This window comes from Hordeum vulgare, chromosome 2H (assembly GCF_904849725.1).
Source record: "Hordeum vulgare subsp. vulgare chromosome 2H, MorexV3_pseudomolecules_assembly, whole genome shotgun sequence".
NCBI lineage: Eukaryota > Viridiplantae > Streptophyta > Magnoliopsida > Poales > Poaceae > Hordeum > Hordeum vulgare.
Genome location: NC_058519.1, coordinates 57,054,591 through 57,067,697, shown reverse-complemented (window position 1 = coordinate 57,067,697; position 13,107 = coordinate 57,054,591). Strand labels below are relative to the sequence as shown.

The window sequence follows — 13,107 nt, the reverse complement described above, 5'->3', positions numbered from 1 at the left end:
GAGGTAGCCGGCGGCGAGCACGAAGAGCACCACGCCGCAGGACCAGATGCCGACCTTGGCGGGGTGGTGCCCCTGCTTCGAGAGGATCTCCGGCGCGACGTAGGCAGGGGTGCCGCGGAGGGTGTGGTGGAGGCTCCCGTCCGCGACGGCGCCGAGCCCGAAGTCGGCGACCTTAAGCTCGCCCTCGCCGTCGAGCAGCAAATTCTCCAGCTTGATGTCGCGGTGGTAGACGCCGCGGGAGTGGCAGTACCAGACGGCGGAGACGAGCTGGCGGAAGTAATGCCGCGCGAGGTCCTCCGTCATGCGGCCGTCGGAGTCGACGAGCGAGAAGAGCTCGCCGCCGGCGGCGAGGTCGAGGACGAAGTGGACCTTCTTGCGCGTGCAGAGGACATCGATGAGAGATACGTGCATGCATGCATGCATGCATGCGCCAAACAAAGGTTGAGGACGAAGTGGACCTTTTTTAATTATTTACTGTCGATTAGCTTGTGCCCGTATACGGATTACTGTTGATACATCAATTACCATGGTTTCTAATATGGATAGTAGGCCTGTATACACACACATGGAATGATATAATGATTTCAGACAAAAATTGAACACAACATTGAAACAAGTTTCTGCTACAAATTTTGCAGCTCAAATGACCCACAACTTGTAATGCAGGCAATACAGCACCAGTCCAAATTCCAAATGCATAGATATATAGGATATAAATCATCATTGACTTTGATGTCTTTGCACCACAGATAACGCACTGAGATGCAGCAAGTGAAACAACACTCTGTAGTAGAAGACAGACCAAAAAAGATGTAACTGATGTGTGATGCTACGACTTCACCACTCCACATGGACATGGATGCAACACAATTTACTATTTGTCCTGCTACAGGTTACCATCACCTAATAAGATTCAAAAAATTCCTTGCTTGATTTGAAGAACATGTGAACTCTTCCATTGCCTTCTCAATTCTCCTATCCAAAATAACCTGTGAAGAAGAAGAAAAACAACATCGGCATTGAGTAACACAAGAAGAGGAAGTGCCACAATGTCATATGATTCAGACAAGAAGCAGACCACATTGCCTGTCAGTGATGAGCAGAAGAAGAAACCTGCAAAACTACTGAAGGGCTTCGAGTGCGAGGAGGTCGAGGAGGTCCATCCTATCAGCTTGATCGAGCAGGTGATCCATGTCATCGGCGTTCATGGGGCTCTGCGGAGACTCGGCCTGCTGCGCGGAGGCGGCCGACGGCGAGTAGGCGAGGCGGAAGCTGACGAGGTTGGGGCTGAGGACGCCGATCTTGGCCGTGCCCGCGAACGCTGCCGCGGCGTCCAGGCTGCTCTCGAAGACTACCACGGCGACGGAGAAGCCCTCGGCCCTGGTCTCCACCACGGGCCCGAACCGGCTGAAGATGTCGACGTGGTCGCTCACCGGAGGGACGGCGGTCGGGCCGGTGAAGTTGAGCAGCAAACCCGTCAGCCGTGCCTGCTCGTCCTTGTTGTTGAGGCCGACGCTCTGTGGGGGCTTCGCCGGAGGAGCGGTCGTGGTGGCGGCGACGTCGTGCGGCGGCTGCGCGGTATGATCGGCAGCGGCAGTGGTGACTGCAACGTCGTGCGGCTGCGCGGCATGATCGGCGGCAGCAGCAGCGCTTGAGCCCCTTGTCACGGCACCAGCATTCGCCGGAGGAGTGCCGAGATCGTCTCTGCGGGTCACCGGCGATAGCGACATCCGCCGTGCGGCCCTGCGCATGAGCTTCCCCATCTTTGTGGTCGTCTTGTGCGACAGGGGTTGTGGAGCTGGCTCATAGTTCTCCAGCGAGTGTGAGGCCACCGGGGGTAAGTAATCAGAGAGGAGGGTCTTTAATTAATTCAGGTGCTAATGCAAATGGCTGACAGGTGTTCACTAATAAGTGACAAATGGAAGGGCCACTTTGCAAAACCACCAACACTGCCCCACTCTGTCCACTTGGCGCGCTGTGATTGGTTGTGGACTAAAACTGCACAAGAGGAGCAAGTTCTAGGATGAAATAGGTGCACTTTGCTAGTTTTAGGATCAAACCATCACATTGTGTGCAAGTTCTAGGATCCCCAGTGCTATTACCTCCCCAAAATATCGCCTCCACCTGCTGCATATTTGCAGCACCATTGGGGGTGATGTAAAACTTTTATGTCCGTTTCAAGAAAATGTAAAACTTTTTCATCATGAACAACCACATAAAAATGGTTGTTTATATCGCCTTGTGTAATAAACGCTTCTCTGACAGGTGATATATATATGCACAAATGCAGCTAGGACGAAAAAGAAGTCATTTAATGCACCACTTTTATATCACCTATTGGAGCAACAACCATTGTGGTGATGTAAAACCTTTCTCTTTCCTGTCTTGAAACTGTTTTCGTACACCAACTTATGCATCATCTGCTGGAAATGCTCTGACATAGGCCCTAGGGACCAAGACAATAAGGGCATCTTTGAGTGGTATGCATCAAATCCCCTTCCCCATTTGTCCGTGGATATGTTTGAACGTGTCTACATACATTTTCATATATGCGAAGAAATGATGGTACCCAAGGGCATCCCTCAATTGTCCTCCGCCATTTGTCTTGCCTCATATTTTTCACGTTTCCTCCTCATTAGCATCCACAGTGCGCCCCTTCAGATGTACAACAAAAACGGATGGTCATGGTATGTTCGGTCATTTCACCGAATAGGTGGTGGGCGACAATGGCTCTGGGAGGTACCAAACAACATAAGAGGAGCTTTGGGAGTGATAGGCGAGGTTGGAGCTTCAATAGCTGTGCTTTTCATTCTGTATACGAAGTTGTCTGCTTGAGTAATTTGAAGACTATTTGTCTGCATAATGTTGGTATTACTGGGGAGGAGTTATGTCTTCTTCTGTCCAATTCCTTCGTGTTAGAGCATTTGGACCTCGAGTTCTGCTGCAATATATATTGCTTAAAGATACCACATCTTTTATCGAAGCTTAATACCCTGGAAGTGCAATGTTGCAAAATGTTGTAGATGATTGAATGCAATGCTCCAAACGTCTTCATCTTCAATTATGATGGTCCCCCAATACATATCTTGCTTGGAGGTTCATTGCAAGTGAAGAAAATGCAGATGGCATGTGCCATTGTGCCTAACCTGCTCCATTATGCTAGTACCATGCTTTTATCCATTGCGCCAAATGTCCAAATTCTTTTTCTACACTCACTTTATGAGGTTAGTTTTAGCTTTCATGCACCAATTCAGTAATGTGCTAGTCTAAGCTATAAACCCTGACAAGTCATATCTTTGTGGTATTCTTTTTCAGACACTCAATACACCAATGGTGCTGGGTAAATTTCTGCACCTCAAGTATTTGGAGATAAACTTCTATGCCAGGTCGTTCTCGAGGTTACAACATCTGTTCTTTGGTTTCTTTTCTTGATGCTTCTCCCACCTTGAAGATTTTCGTCTTGCGTGTAAGACATTCTTCATTTCCCAGTACCTTTTCCCCAGCTTATAGGTAGGCAGATTCATTTGGCTCATCTTGATCTTTACTTGGTGAATTATCCTTTACCCCTTTTTCCTTTCAAATATTATGTTATGTTACTGCTATGCCGTGTGTACAACTAATTGCTACACATCAGTTGTGATACCTTACCCGTTACTACGTTGGTAAAATTATTGAAAAGTACTTGTTTTTGGTGTTACTATACTATATTGTCCTTCTGAACTCTTACTATCAGCCGATGATTTACTATGTTGTACTTAATAATATACTAAGAATATTGCTTCCTACGTTCCCAAATATTTGATGCATTAGTTTTTTAAAAAGTAAAAATGATGTTTATGTTTGATCAACATTATAGCAAATTATATAAATATTTATAATAACAAACATATATAATATAAAAACATATTTCAGGGCGAATCTAGTACTGATGATTACGTATTCTAGATATTGATATTTTTGTTTATAACCTTGGTCAAAGTTTGAGAAGTTTGATTTTTTGAAAAATAGTACACCTTATATTTAGGAATAGAGGGAGTATATGTGTGGCTTTGCTAAGAAATTGACATTGGAAGCAAAGATATGCAGGCCATTTCTCGGGCCGGGCCGGGCTTCGGGTCGGGCAAAAAAAAACCAACGTCTACGGGACAGGCCCAAGCCCGGCCCGGCCCAACCAATATCTTTGTTTTCCAGGCCCAGGCCCAGCCCGAGGCAAAGCCCGACAGCCCGAAGCCCGACCAGACGGCCCGAAATCAGCAAAAAACAACACAAAATTCCGTAGTAAAAAACATCACACCAGCAAAAAACAACACAAAACTGTAGTAAAAACATAACAACAGCAAAACTGCACTAGTTCTGACTTCTGAGAGCAAAACAACAACATAACATTAATATTTTGGACAACATAACAGCACTAAATCATCACAATTTTCCAGTTCCAGTTTCACAACAACATAAATGTTCCAATTCCAACAGCAAAGCATAACAACAACAAGTCATAACAACAACATAAGTGTTTCAGTTTCACAACATCTAAATGTTCCAGTTCCAGTTTCAGTTTCACAACATCATAACAACAACATAAGTGTTTGAGAACCAAAAGTAAAGACTAGAGCCATCCCGCGATGCTTTTCTCCGAATTTTCTCTTCTCAATGCTCTAGCAGTTTAGCAACTCTACAAGATGAAATTAAAGAAAATTAGCAGCGACATAAAGTAAAAATTGAGAATTGATAGGAACAAATAGCAGATATGTTACATTCTTCATCCGAAGAAGATGAACCTTCATCTTTATCTACCGCAACCACTTCTTGTGCCTTCATCTTATTATCTACAACAATAGATTGGATCATTTGCAAATGCAACATGCAAATAAGAATGTAAAATATGATTACAATACATACCTTCTTTTTTCTGTAGTTTGCAACGATACCAATCTTGCAAACACATTAAAGCATCAACCGTCTTTGGTTTAAGTGAGCTTCGATTCGGGGTTATAATCTTCTTACTCAAGCTGAAAGCAGATTCTGAAGCAACATTTGACACATGAATTGCAAGGATATCACGTGCCATTCTTGCTAACTGCGGATACCTAGCTGTAGACTTACTCCAAAAATCCAAGATATTGACATTTTCATTCAACCCCTTCGCAGGTTCAGCCAAATACAATTCCAATTCAGATTTCTCTTCCTGTGAGTTTGTGCTTTCCACGTATTGATCATAGTCGGAAAAGGCACCAAGTCCACAAGTGCTTGAGGAGACTGAGGATGCACTTGTTGCTAAGTTTTCATTGACATGTACCCCACTACCTTACTCCTCAAATAAAGAAGTCATTGTGCTTTTAACAAGATTAATGAGATGAAGGGCATCATCACCATCATATAGCTTGGAGTAGGCATATCCTAAGAACTTGAACTTAATGCGGGGATCAAGAACAACAGCACAAGACAGAAATACGCTATAGTCGGACCAATATTTCATGAATTTCTCCCTCATAGCTACCAACATTGGAGCCATGTAACTATTTATTCCAGCACTAGCCTCAATAATAGCAGAATGAACAAGATAGACATTCATGAAGTATAAGTTGGCTGTTGGATACTTTGTTCCTGAGAAAATTGTAGTTACCTTGAAGAAAGACCTCCAAGAATTGATACATATGAGATATCTTGGCCCATTCTTCTTCGGATAGCCAAAAGTTCACCTTAAATATGCTATCCCTCTCAGAATACCAATGCAAAACATCTCTATAGTACAAACAACAGCCAAGCATAGTGTACGTTAAATTCCAACGGATGGGCATATCAGGTTTCCTCTTTGATTCTTCTAGGTTGAAAATAGTTGTAGCAGTATTATAAATTTTATCCAGCCTATTGCTTGAAGCCTTTAGGTACATTATACCATCTCTAAGTTTGCCAACACACACATCAATCAATGTGAAACCAGCTTGAACTACCAAGTTCAGTATGTGTGCACAACAACGGATTTGGAAGAATTTACCACACAAAGGTATAGCACCTTTTGACAAATGGGTACACAAGCAAGTAATCATCCTATCATTATAGGTTGCATTATCAAGAGTGATGCACATCACTTTCTTATCAATCCTCCACTCACGGAAAGCTAGGTGGACCTCATCCTCAATAGATGCTCCATCATATGGTGGATCAATTTTCTTGAACCATACAATCCTCTTGTTTAGTTTCCAATCAACATCTATGTAATGGCAAGTAATACAAATATAGCTATGCTTGGTGACTTCAGATTTCCAATTGTCGGATGTGAAACTAACTCTACCAGGGGCAGCAAGAATAATTTCCATCAATTCCCTTTTCTGGCTAAGAAACATTGCCATTATCTCTCTTTTTATTGTGTGTCGACCAATAGACTTGAATTGTGGACAACAAGCAGACATCATTGTTCTAAATCCATCTTCTTCAATTGTTGTAAATGGATGAGCACCAGACCCAAGATAAATAGAGACTGAATTTCTAGCAACTTGAGCATCAAATCTACCATTTCTTAATGGAGTTGTTCCATCGTCATTTGTTTTCGATTTCAAGAAAAAGTTATTCATTGTCGCTTGTTCAACCTTATGATTCTTTTCAATGTGTCTAAGTAGATGAGATGTACCATTTGTCGATTTACTTGACAATTCCTTCTCACAATGTTTGCATTTAGCTATAATCATTGGATCACCATCTTTGGAGATCTTTGTGAAGTCCAGCCATACCTTTGACTTTAGTTTAGAAGTAGTAGGCTCCTACTATAAAATGTGGTTTGATTCCTGTAGTCAATATTGGCGACGACTCCTCACTGGCAAGTTGTGTTCCAAACACTGTCATTGCAGGCTTAGGAGTGTGATCATCACTGGCTTTTGCCCCTGGAAGACACTGATTGAGCTAATGAGATGTATTATTGATTATGCAATGTCACTAAAGCACCTTACCCTGGACTATATCTGGCCATGGGCCGGGACGGGCCGAGCTTGGGCCGGCCCCTAAAAAGCCCATGAGAGAAAACTGAGGCCCAGGCCCTGCCATCGGGCCTACTTTGAAGCCCAAGCCCATGCCATATATTGAAAAGCCCGTCGGGCTTGGGGTCATGGGTCGGGCCTCTTCCTTAAAATCCCAATATGTCAACCCAAGCCCGACTCGGCCTTGCTGATAGGCTCAAAACTCAAGCCCAAGCCCGACCCACGGGCAAGCCCATAAGGCCTAGGCCCTGGATTTTGGGGTCGGCCGGGCCGGAGATGCCCAGGTATACCCTGGACACTACTCTTGGGTATCATAGGAGGAGGTCAGGCAACGGTTTCCCTTTTGTAGGGATACAATTATTGAAGCCCGAAAGGCTATTGCGGCTATCGGGGCATACATTGAGGGGAAAGTACCTTGAAAGGTCAAGTTTAAGGTTCTTGGGTCCTGCAGCTACAGTAAGTGTCAAGAATGTTGAGTACGTTATCGTCATCTTGTTTATGTCTAGGACTTGTAACAATCTATGATATGACTATAGTTTAGAGCCCCTAAAAAGGTGTAATCTATTCAATGACATCTCTATTATTAAATTGGAGTTTATCCTTGTATGTTGGCCTCCACCCCCTCCCCTACGCCTCCACCTCCCACGTTGGTTTCGCCACACCTCCCACATAGGATATTCTTAGTTTTAAATAGAAAACATACACATAGTGAACTAAAAAACATTTCACATATCATTTACTATTTATTTTTCCTATATAATTGACCAGCCAATTAGTCGTAGCAAGATGTCTCCTTGGCAGCGTGCATCGGCTCGTATCATTTATGATGTTGGAGAATGTATGTTGGATAGTAATTCCCTTGTTTACTATGTCGCTATGGATGGTGTATGTTCTATTTGGAGGAATGCCATTGCTCCTCCAATCGAGGGTGTCAAGCAGGGCGACATCGAGATCCTACATGTTCAACCGCATCGATGGATTGTTCTTGAGGAAGAAGTCGTAAAACTCGACGATGAAGGTGTAGACTATTTAGTGGCCAATCTTTCCAGGGTCCGGATGGCGAATCATTGCTTTTCACTCTTCATCAATCGTGTTTTTGTTGGATCTTCGGACTAGCTATCGATTCTCATTGAAGATAGTAAACCATAATGTATCAAACAATGCAAGTTTACGAGATATTGTGTGCAATTTCCAGTAGGGATCACCAATGAATGTTACTTTCATTTTGCCTTTCGCTATTGGGTCGAAGCTCTTCAGCCTATTACGGGTCTTAATGTATCACTGCAGGTTCTTATATACTCTCTTCGCATCAAAATATAAGTCATTTTTTTGACTCAAAAAGTCTTATATTTTGATATTTTCTTGTTAGAATTATTGTCTTTGCCGTGGTTACTTCTTCTATAGTTTCCTTCTTGTTACAATTGTTGGTTAAAATTGAGTTTTCTATGCAGTGCGGTGAACATACGGCCGTGAACACCTTGAGTCAGTAGTAAGTAACACGTTTTTGGTGATATGCGGTCCATTTGATGGCGATACATTGTATATTGTGTTACACCGCGCGAGAAATGTGATGATATACTCCCTTCGCCCGGAACTACTTGTCATAAGAATTAATAAAAATAGATGTATCTTGAACTAAAATACATCTAGATACATTCATTGCCCCTTCTAGTATTTACAGATGGAGGGAGTACCTCTTTTATTTTGGGGGAGATGGAGTTTTGACAAGACTCGTGCACCACAAAATATGCATCTTACTCCCTCGTGCCATACTAATTGTAGTTGGAAAGAACTAAATTAGTTTTTTCCAACTATAATTATTATGATACAGAGGGAGTATAACATAATATACTAACATAGATATATGTATACTAAGAAGGATACTCGACGATGACGAAAGGTTTCTCTAATGAAAATAGATGGATGCTTAGAGCATTGTGTAGAAGGGAAAACCTTAAAAAATTGTCTCTCGTCCACCGTGAATGGACGAGACGGAGCAGTGACAGACCTAGCCCATTAGACCAGGATAGGCCAACATTACTATAATACATGCATTTAATTTTTTTTAACCTTTCTCTTATATAGTACTTCCTGTGTTTTAAAATAAGTATCTCAAGCTTAGTACAACTTTATACTAGAGCTAATACAAAATTAAGACACTTATTTTAAGACAGAGGAAGTATAAAATCAATTTTTAAATCTCAAGGTGGCCCACCTGACCACCCTCTACCTCTGCCACTCAGAGCGTGTTGGTAGCTTGCATGGAGGGTGCATGAGGGTAAAAGTTCCTTCTTCAACCCACTTTTGGGTGTCTGGGAGAGTGTATGAGCTCTCCTCAGCATAGTCAAACTGATGCAAAAAATGCCCTCAACTATGCTGAGGAGAGCTCGCCCATACAGGCGAGTTGGGCTCAACTATCCTGGGTTCGACCCACGCGAATCTCTCCCCGACCCATTTTGGATCGAACGACCTCTCCTCCCACACAGTTTCCTCGCTCGGCCTCCCCTCCCTCGCACCCCTCCTCTCTCTCGCGAACCCATGGCAGTGGGAAGTGGCCGCGCCGCCGCGTCCCCGCGACAGGATCCAATAGGGGGGGGGGGGAGGAGGTGTCTCCGACGAGGGCACGCCGGGTCAACGACGTCTGTTGCTCGCTCCCGTCGCCTAGGGGCGCAGCAGGGGCTGAATCCGGCCGGATCCATCGCTATGGATCGAAGCATATAGGGGGAACTGGGTTGGAGTCGGGTGAGGGGAGAAACCTGATGGGCGGCGCGGGGTTTCTAGGCTGCCGGCGGGAGGTGGTGGGGGCGTGTCTGCTGAAGGTTGGACGGTGCCATGGGTGGAGGTGCGAGCAGAGGGGATCGGGAGGAAGGTCGATAGAGGTGAGGGGTCGGGGCACACTGGGGAGGATGACCATACACAGGCTCAGTCCAACATGTATGTTCAGGTACAACCTACCAAACAAAGTTCACCTTAACATGTATTAACACATACATTACTACCAAACAATAACAAATGCCTCTACTCAGTATGTGTTACACTCGCCATGTCTTAAATGGAAACAACCGTAGCCCATAGGAAATGCAACCAAACACAACCTGAGCAGAGGGCCTCGACGCTCCAACAACCGGTCCATGTTGGAGCATGGAGAGAGAAGAGAGAAGAGAGGGACGACGCATAGCGGCATAGTAGGAAAGGAAACACGAAAAAGAGAAGAAAATTGGTGGAGAGTGCAGCGAGCGAAACTGTGAAACTAGTACACGTACGTTGGCTCTATGGACCCGTCCTGCCGTCGTGTTGCTCTAGGCGGGAAAAGGCCGTGCGGAGTTGCTTGGCCATGGACATGGATGGACGCGGACACGCGGTCTCGCTTGCTCAACGAAAAGGGAAGGAGGGGTGGGCGCGCCACGCCAAGGCCCCACGCGGAGTGTCCGGACCGGACCACGACGCGCTCTCCTCCTCCTCCATAAAGCCCCCAAAACCCCGGCCGGCGTGGAAGGAGGTGTCGTGGGCTCTGAACTCTTAAGTACGGCGCAAGGGAGCAGTTTTGGGTCTGGTTTCAAGTCCTTCTGCTGCCGGCATGTTGCTGCGCTCCAGCCATCCCGTCGTGCACCCGTACCCGGCGGCTCCCGCTCCGGCTGGGCTGGGGCAGGGGCCGGTGGTCGCCGCTCCGGCTGCCGTGGCGCAGGGACCGGTGGCTCCCGCTCCGGCTGCGGTGGCGCAGGCGCAGGCGGCAGCTGCTGCGGCCCAGGCGCAGGGACAGGGCCCGGTTCCGGCTCCGGCTCCGGCTGTGGCGGCGGAGGAGGGGGACGGGAACGCGCCGCCTCCCGGGGTGCAGATGGTGGACCCGAGGGGGGCGCCGGGGACGCGCTGGGGGCTCGGGGCCCGCCTCGCGCAGGCGCTGCTCGGGGCCGCCGCCGTCGCCTTCATGGCCTCCACCGACGACTTCCACGAGGTCACCGCCTTCCGGTGCGTGACCCCCTCTCGCTCCACATCTTCTTTCTCCCCTTAGGTCACGATCCATTTCCCCTTTGCTCCGAAAGCAGATCGATTTCTCCTTGGAAATTTAGGGACAGAACAGATGATTCTGTGTGAGGTGGGGTTTTCTCGCTTTCAGTTATTAATAAAGTCTTCACGGATTTCATATGTGACTGCTATGTTCTCTCTGGTATCATCTCAGCTGTCTTCTTGGATGCAGCAATTTTTAGCTTCAGCCCATTTTTTTTCTGTCTCCCAGTTTGATGTCTGCTTGCATAGTTTCCTGGGCATTCGGGCACAGAGCTCTTCAGTGTGTATGCCAATAAGTTTGGTTCATACTCTGCGATTCTGGTTATCGGATTCGGAATAGTGTTATTTGCAATGGACAATGGTGTACTGCGCTGTGCATAATTATTGTTGGTCAGGAAAACATTTGAACAAGTGCATCCAGTGTTGTACTGTTAGTCTGGTGTCCTGAAAGACGTAATGCAAATCAGATGGTGACATGTCGATGCTCTCTGTGATATCATCTCAGCTGGCTTTCTTGGATACGGCGATAGGGTTGGTTAGCATTCTGGTTGTCGGAATTCAGAACGGTGTGATTGTGGTAATATACATTCCTGATATGCGTTACATGTTGTCTTATGCATGTGTATCTTATTTCTGTGGTGCGATTAGATAGTCTTTTGCATTAGGATGTTGCTTTCAGAACTCAGAACAGGGGGTCGATTTCCTTCTATTGATGAACTCACTCATTGTTGCTCTTTTGAGCAGCCTCCTGGTAGCAGCAGAGTCTTTGCAATGCCTGTGGAGCCTGGCCCTGGCCGCCGTGGACGTCTACGCGCTTCTTGTCAAGCGCTCGTTCCGGACTCCCCGAGTTACCACCATATATTCCACCGGGGACTGGGTAAGTCACACGCTTTTTTTCTCAGGCACCTCAAACCAAACACCCATCTGCCATTCCCTGTGGACTCACTCCTGCACTGAACATGTTTCACAGGCATGAACAAGCAAAGAATCATTTAAGCATCACACGTATTTTCCCTTTCTCCTAAAGAAGTATGCATAGATTCGGTTCTGACCCTCCCACCGGCGTCTCATCGGCAGGTCACTGGAGGACTGGGCTTCGCTGCAGCGAGTGGGTCGGCAGCCATCACCATTCTCATCGACGACGACCTGCTACTGTGCTCGGAGAACCACTGCCCGACCTATATGGCCGCCACCGCCATGGCTTTCTTGAGCTGGTTCGCAATCGCGCCGTGCTGTCTCATTAACCTCTGGACGGCGGTCTACAGAGTACAGAGGGCGTAGTCTGCGGAGCAAGAACCGGACTGTTTGACCAACTTAGGTGGCACATCTAATATAATTATCACTTACAACCGGTATATTATCGATATTTCTGTAGTAAAATCGGGGAGTAGCTTGATGTTCAGAAGGGTGGTTGTGAAGCTCTGCATTTTATCTTCAGGAGTGTATGCATATATGCCTTCTTATTATGCGAGGCTGGCTGGCTTTGTGGTTGTGATCTGGGGATGAACTGACTCATGGGCTACTTGTGTAGAGCTCAAGGTTGCTGGTGAGTGGTGATACGCTCAGTTTGTTTTATATTGCGACTTTCGTGATAAAAATACTACTAATAGACTTAGAACCATCAGTGTTATTAAGTGGTCAAGGAAATTCTGTTGGTGTGATATAAGTGAAAAGCATAATTCCTTACTCCCTTCGTTCCTAAATATAAGTCTTTTTAAAAGTTTCACTAGAGGACTACATATAGATATACTTTAGAGTATAAATTCACTTATTTTGTTTCGTATGTAGCCCCTGGTGAAATCACTAAAAAGACTTATACTCCCTCCGTTCCTAAATATAAGACCTTTTAGAAATTGCACTATATACTACATACGGATGTATATAGACATATTTTAGAGTGTACATTCACTCATTTTGCTCTGTATGTAGTCTCCTAATGAAATCTCTAAAAGGTCTTATATTTTAGAACGGAGGGAGTATTTAGGAACGGAGGGAGCACAATATGATACCGGAGATTTGATTCAGTAATTCAATTCGAAGTACAATGAAGTCTAGCCACTGATTTTTCTATTCCTATAAGGGCTTTGCACATATTAGAAACAAAGGCAGAGCCATCTTGTATGTACTCCGT

General features: G+C 45.6%; 1 protein-coding gene across 1 annotated transcript; it reads left to right on the top strand.

The window, feature by feature from the left end:
• Positions 1-10,336: 10,336 nt before the first annotated feature.
• LOC123424923 (CASP-like protein 5A3) lies at positions 10,337-12,662 on the top strand. The gene is made up of 3 exons (XM_045108609.1): positions 10,337-10,937; positions 11,721-11,853; positions 12,054-12,662. The coding sequence occupies exons 1-3, from the start codon at positions 10,549-10,551 to the stop codon at positions 12,255-12,257; spliced, it is 726 nt and encodes a 241-aa protein (XP_044964544.1). The 5' UTR covers positions 10,337-10,548; the 3' UTR covers positions 12,258-12,662.
• The last annotated feature ends 445 nt before the right edge of the window (positions 12,663-13,107 follow it).

Bases quoted from the DNA above. Each gene is read 5' to 3' on its own strand.
- LOC123424923 (XM_045108609.1), top strand. From the start codon at position 10,549: ATGTTGCTGCGCTCCAGCCATCCCGTCGTGCACCCGTACCCGGCGGCT. The intron at 10,938-11,720 runs GTGCGTGACCCC...TCTTTTGAGCAG, and splicing joins CACGAGGTCACCGCCTTCCG to CCTCCTGGTAGCAGCAGAGT. The intron at 11,854-12,053 runs GTAAGTCACACG...TCTCATCGGCAG, and splicing joins TATATTCCACCGGGGACTGG to GTCACTGGAGGACTGGGCTT.